The sequence below is a fragment of the Apium graveolens genome, chromosome 9 (assembly GCF_009905375.1).
Source record: "Apium graveolens cultivar Ventura chromosome 9, ASM990537v1, whole genome shotgun sequence".
NCBI lineage: Eukaryota > Viridiplantae > Streptophyta > Magnoliopsida > Apiales > Apiaceae > Apium > Apium graveolens.
The window spans coordinates 273052187-273059405 of NC_133655.1; the positions used below are offsets into that span (position 1 = coordinate 273052187).

The 7219-nt window shown below is 36.6% G+C and overlaps 1 protein-coding gene across 1 annotated transcript; it reads right to left on the reverse strand.

The window, feature by feature from the left end:
* Window positions 1-2496: 2496 nt before the first annotated feature.
* Window positions 2497-3483, reverse strand: LOC141686357 (uncharacterized). Its single transcript, XM_074491396.1, has 2 exons — window positions 3178-3483; window positions 2497-3051 (listed from the first exon to the last, which is right to left on the reverse strand). The coding sequence occupies exons 1-2, from the start codon at window positions 3481-3483 to the stop codon at window positions 2497-2499; spliced, it is 861 nt and encodes a 286-aa protein (XP_074347497.1).
* Between the last annotated feature and the right edge of the window lie 3736 nt (window positions 3484-7219).

The window sequence follows — 7219 nt, forward strand, 5'->3', positions numbered from 1 at the left end:
TAAACAAAGCATATGATACGGGGAGACATTAAACGTGGCTTCCGCACTTGGTCAAACAATAGAAAACGATGTACAGTTCCAAACTGAACTTGAGGAGACAAGGAGAATGAAGCTAATCAGATGATATTCCCTTGATTCTATTTTTGTTTATATTGAGGTGTATTTTAAATATAATTTTACAAATTTTTTCTTATGAATAAAAATTTAATATTTAAATAAAAATTTGATATTTTAATTTTTATTCAGAAAAATATTTTTTTTTAAATGTATATATATAATTATATTTTATTTGCAACTTAAAATACCTGCAAAATATAAAGTGAAAAGAGAACCAGGACGGAGAAAGGATTTAATAATTATATTAAGGCATTTAGCTGATGAAGTGATGATTAATTATTAGGCTTACTAATTAGAGATAAAATGAAAAATATTCGGTGGAAACTCTGTGGGTAATTAACTATTTATAGAATGTACACACAAACAGCCCACGCCGGTTCTGCCACCCCGTCGGTGATTGTAGTTTACGAAGTGCACGGGTAAACTACTTTATTTACTTCAAGATTCTTCCTGAAGTATAATTGCGCATTTCAGTGGGAATATCAACAAGGGGTTGCAAATATTCAAATAAGGTCCGAACGTAAAGATTCGAGTTTGATGTTGTTACCAAATTTTTGGTTCAATTAGTAAACCGAACAAACTTTGATTTTAGAATTTTTTTCGTAATTTTTTTTATTCCATTATCTTAATAAATGTAAAAAAAATCTGTCGATATATAAATGTCATATGTAAATTTAAGTTTATATCATGCTATAAAAATTAGGCTGACTTCCATTATTTGTATCTGATAAAAATGAATCTTGATTGTTGTTACGCCCAGATTCTTTCGGATGGATAAATAGGTTTCGGCCTCCGTGATAGGTAGCTTCTGCTTAGACCTAAAAATGAAGAGAATGCGGGGGTTTTGTTCCCCCGGTTCACCTCCGGTGTAAGAATAAGAATCTGGTTGTAAAGTGGGTAAAAAATACAAGAAAAACAGAGTATTTTTTGAGAGAATGTGTATGTGTTGTCTTACTTTCCAAGGGGTTTTATACCCATTCCAGGTAATGAATGTTCATCCATTACTCATCATTAAGGAGGGAGTGAAAATAGGGCGTTATATCCCTTCTGTTGTCCAACATTCGGGAAGAAAGACGGGCCTTGGCCTGAGGCTCTTCGTGGCCCTTCGGCTTACGGGCCCCCGGTGGACCTTCGGCCCAATAGCTCGATCTTCCGTTGGGCCTTCGTTCAGTGGGCCTTAGAGCATCTCCAATAGAGGTTGCCAAGGAGGTTGTCAAGTTTACGTGGCATGACACCCTTGTTTGCCTACCTATTGAAGTTGGGAGGTTGCCAAAAGGTTGCCTACCGAGGTTGCCAAAACTTGACAACCCCCCGACAACTTCCTAAATTAGCAAAAAGTCATAAAAAACATCTAAAGTATATATTACTCAACCCACTTTTATATTAAACTAAATATAAAATTAATATAGAAGGACCACATGGGCAACATTTAAAGTTGCTTAACTATTGGAGCAAAATTTTAATAAATGTTGTCAAGAGTGAAATTGATGTGAGAGAAAATTAAAAAATTATATATTTAATTATTTGTCATGGTTTGGCAACTTTGTTAGCAACCTCTATTGGAGATGCCCTTATTGGGCTCATAGCCAACATGTCCATGTCCTTCGGGTGGGCCTTCGGGCGGGTCGATGGACACTAGTCCTGGCCCATATTGGGGCGAATAAACCCTAGGGTGACTGCTTCAGTTTCGCCTTGATCTTCGTTCGTACACGTGGCAAGCTCGTGGGAACTTGTGGTGCATTAAAGTGACAGCTGTTGGCACGTCGTTTCATGGCTCAGTCTCAGTCATTAAATCTCAGCCGTTTTAATCTAGGACGTCTATTCTAAAAACCCCCAAACGTCGCCTTTCTGAATTTATTTTGGGCGCCTATATAAGATCCATTTGTGCTTTTCTTTTTCTTTTTCTTTTTAACACTTCCAGTTTCTCAACAAACGTCATCGAGTTCTCTAATCACGGGCAACAACAACTCAACTTTTCCAGATTACCCCATCTCAATCCAAGTGTATCTTCAAATCAGTAAGTCCCCTTTCTTTTTTTAGTGTTCCCATTTGATTTCTTGACATCCACCATATTGGCTAGCCAGTCGGAGTATTCAATTTCCTCAATGAACTTGGCTTCCAACAGTTTTTCAACTTCGGCTTCTATGACCTTATGTCGTTCGACTGCGAATGTCCTCTTCTTCTGCTTCACTGGTTTGGCCTCAAGCTGCACATCCATGCAATGCTTAGCCGTCTTGGGATCCAAACCGGGCATGTCTTCCGGCCCCCGGGCGAACACATCATGGTATTGCCGAATGACAGCTATTACCTTTTCCTTCAGATCTGCCCCCATGTTTTTCCCTATCCGAACCATCTTTCCCGAATGACCTGCATACAGCGCTACCTCTTCGGTTTCGCTGCGGGTTCGGCGATCGGGCTTGAGAAATCCGCACCAAACTTTTCCAACTCAATGTTCAGTGTTTCACGGCTTCCACTGGGCTCGGCTTCGGCCCTCTTTCTTTTCTCGGTTTCGTCCAGCCCTTCATATTCTTGATCCTTTTCCAGGTCCTCCAGCATTATGATTCGGGCTGTTTTTTGATCGCCTCTCATTTCTCCTACCCCTTTCTTGGTTGGAAACTTGAGTTTAAGATGGGGTATAGATTTCACCGCTTCAAAAGTCGACAAGAAGGGTCTCCCGAATATGGCATTGTATGGGCTCTCAATCCGTACCACATAGAATTTCACCGACTTTTCAACAGTATATGGCAACTTGCCCAGGAGGACAGGGAGCGTGATTGTTCCCTCAAACTGTATGGTGTGTCCTCCAATGGCGTAAAGAGGAGCCTTATTGCAGAGCTTCAACTGTTCTCCAGCCAAATTCATCTTGCAGTAGGTTTTGTGGAACAGTATGTTGGCCGAACTTCCGGTATCCACCATCACCTTCCATATTTTATTCTGCCCAATGATAGGATTAATAATGAGTGGGTCTTCGTGTGGGAGAATGACGTCCTCATAGTCCTCAATGTTGAAGGTCACGGGCATGTGGGGCTTCTCCTAACCAAAATGATAGAGATTGTATACCTGTCGGGCGTACTTTTTCTTGGTTGTCTTGCTATCCTTATTCAGGATGCTGCCCCCAGATATAGTTTTTACTTCGCCCCTAATAATATCCCTTCGTTCCGACTCTCCGCCTTCTATCTCTTCCTCCTGGTTTTCCTTCGGCCCCAGTCTGTCTCTCAGATCTCGGACGAACTGATTAAGTTCGCCGTCTTTGATCATACGCTCAATTAGTCTTTTGAGGTGATAGCACTCGTCGGTATTATGCCCCTTATCCCTGTGGTAGTCGCAGTATTTGTCGACGTTCTTCTTATGATTTGGGACCTTCATTTTTGTCGGCCGCACGAACCCAGGCTTGCCCTTGATTTCAAAAACTTCCTCTTCAGTTGCTCGTAAGATCCAATGGACCTAGGCTTAAGGGATTTGTACCACATCGAAGCTGACCCCTTTAGATAGGTCTTGAACATTTTGCATAGCATGTTATCATTATGACCCATCCCAATCATTAGCAACTCGTACTTTTCGCAGTGGTCCTCAGGGTCTCCCTTCCCACTGAACTCGCTCATCTTAAGGAATTGCCTTTCTTCGCCCGGAGGGGGTCGATACTGTTCAATTTCTTGGGTCACAATCGGTTCTCTGTCGGCCCTATTATCGCCGAACAAGGCCTTTTCTAGGCGAGTGAGCCTGAGGCGGGATCCATCGGGCTCCTCGTCTGAGTCAGATGAGAAGGGTTGTTTTGTCCTCTTCCTTCAAGGATGCGAATCAGAGTCAGACTCATCTTCTTCGTCATGCGCCCTTCGATCTCTCCTATCCTTATTCGTTCTTCCCTGCTCGTCGGCCTGCAATACTTCGCGTAGGTCTTTTCTTGCAGTTAAATTTCTTCTCTTTGAAGCTGCACGGCTTCAGTCGTAGCGCATCGGCCTCCCTTCGCTTAGCGCGTGCTTCTACATCCCTTTGTGCTTGGTCACTTTTGGCCTTGCCCTTCTCCGCGGCCTTTTCTGCCCGGATCTTTAGGAGCAAGGCTTCTTCTTCAGGAGTTAATGTGATGACTCCATCTCCGTCCACCAGGGTGGATGGTTGCCCCTTATCGGTAAAACCAGGTGGTGGTGAGTGCTCATGAATTATTTCTGTCATGCTCTCGTTATCTCGGCTTGTAACTCTCGTGTTCCCATAGACGTCGCCAAATGTTACGCCCAGATTCTTTCGGATGGATGAATAAGATTCGGCCTCCGTGAAGGTAGCTTCTACTTAGACCTGAAAGTGAAGAGAATGCGAGGGGTTTGTACCCCCGATTCACCTCCGGTGTGAGAATAAAAATCTGGTTGTAAAGTGGGTAGAAAATACAAGAAAAGCAGAGTGTTTTTTTAGAGAATGTGTCTGTGTTGTCTTACTTTCCAAGGGGTTTTATACCCGTTCCAGGTAATGAATGCTCATCCGTTACTCATCATTAAGGAGGGAGTGAAAATGGGGCGTTATGTCCCTTTTGTTGTCCAACGTTCGGGAAGAAAGACGGGTCTTGGCCTGAGGCTCTTCGCGGGCCTTCGACTTACAAGCCCGGTGGACCTTCAGCCCGATAGCTCGATCTTCCGTTGGGCCTTCGTTTAGTGGGTCTTATTGGGCTCATAGCCAACAATTGTGTTATACAAAGAAATTTGGAACTCAAATAAAACTAGATATAAATAAACTTTATAATTTTTTAAGTATTGAAAAGGGACGAGAGTTTTTATAAAAAAATCAGAAGATCAAACGAAATTAGAGGTGGTTTAATAAAAAAAATTAGAAGAGCGAACGACATTAGAGGTTTCCAGATTGAAATACCGATTTGGACGTAGTGTACTAATTTTGAAAAAAATATTATAATACTCCTACTTTTTAATATATGACGTTTGACACATATTTAGGAGGATTAACGACATAGCTAAAATTATTATTTTTAAAAAATTCTTTTTTTGAATAAAAATATGAGATCAAAAATTTTATTCATAAAAGAAATTTCCGAAAAAAATTATTTTAACTATACGATCAAATGTGTTAAATATGTGTGATAGAAAGACAAATGTCATATATTAAAAAGTAGATGGAGTATTTTTTAATCACATGATTTAAACATGTCTAGTTAAAATACACATAACTTGTTTTAACATGTTATTGATCAAATTTATTTAAATAAAAGAACAACTATTAAAGGTCACAAATTGATAGGCAAAATTAATCCCAATTGTCTAAATCGATTAAATAAAATTAATTAATAATAGTGAATCCGGTATTCGTGTAAATTTTATCAATTAAAATATTTCTAATTATGAAGTCAATATCACGCTATTTAGATCCAATTTGATAATTCTACTGCTACTCTAAATAAATAACTAAACTTCATAATTTAGTTAAATTATTTTACTTTGCTACTCTAATAAGCGCAAATTATCAAGTAGGGACAGGGTTGTTATAATCTGCATTTCCTAAAAGCAAATAGAGTAAAAAGCGGGGAAAAAGAAATTGAATTAAAGTGCAAGAAATGCATGACCCACTTTATTCACCCCACAACTGCACAGCAGATAGACAGAGAGAAGTGAGAACACAGTTTCAAACCAACTATTACATACACACAATGTGTTTAATAGACCGTATTAATTATGGTTCAAAATAAATTATTATATAAAATTTAGACTAATTTACACTTTGTATCCCAAAACTTTGGCTGAATCTCACTTCAGATTTAATATTTTAAACTAAAACAGTTTGCACCCCAAAATTTAGAAACGCCGTCAATAAGCATCCCTTTAACCTTTATAACGTTCAGACGTTAACGTTATTGTCAGAGGGCTATTTCATGCAAACGTAAATTACAGTCTGTATCCCATATTTTATCTTTAATATCATTTTAGATCTATAACTTTAAACCATAATAGTTTGCATCCCACAATTATTTTAAACAAATAAATAAATTTATCTAAAATAATTCAATTTTCTTTTTTCAAGTTTATATAATTTAAAATGAAATATAATAAGTCGAAGTATAATATTCTCTCTATCCCACCAAATTCTTTACATTGGAATATGAGGGCTCGGCACGCATTTTAAAACTCTTATGAAATATAGTTGCCTCATTTTTTTAAATTCTTTTCTTCTAAATAAAAATTTAATGTTAAATTTTTTATAAAAAAGAAAATTTTAAAAATCAATTATGGTACTATAATTTGTAGTAGCCTCAATTATGAGACGGATGGGGTATTATATTAAGAAAAAATAGTAAATAATCATTAGCTAAATAAAATAAGCGTAACGAGAATAATTAAAGATAGTCTGATCCTAATACTTGAAAATTAATTTAAACGGACAAGATTATATAATATTATATGATATCTACTTGTATAATACTTAAAATATATATTTAAATTCATAAATAACTTATAATTTTATAATTTGTAAATTTTATAAATAAAGTAATATTGTATTATAAAATTCTTAATCATCTTTCTCTCTATTTTCTTTCTGATTTCAGTTATATTATAATTGTGAAAACAACACTGAATTAATTATTATTTTATGAGTTTCGTGTAAGTCATAAAATTTTATAAATTGACTTTTAGAATTTAATATACAACAAATATAGTAAAGATTCCGTGTTAAAAAATTATATAAACTAGACAAAATTAACTATTGGTCCAGTTTTAAAATCCTAGTGTGAACATAAAAAATAGTATAACTCGATTTATTTTTTGATAATTTGTAATTACCATTATCTTTTGATAACTGAATTACAAAATTTTAGGATGTAAAGTAAGATTTGAGGAAAATTTTAGGATACAAACTGAAATATAAAAATATTACCAAAAATGCCCTTCTAATAATTAACGTTAACGTCAAAGGTTAACGGCAACCGTTTTTTAAGTTTAGGATGCAAACTGTTAAGGTTAAAAATAATAGTACCAAAGTGAGATTTGGCCAAAATTTTGGGATGCAAATTGCTAATTAGTCTAAAATTTATTTTTAATGTAAATACGATTATTCTTTTCATTTTATAATGTTCCGTAATTTATTTATCTATCGTATTCATTATTCTCAT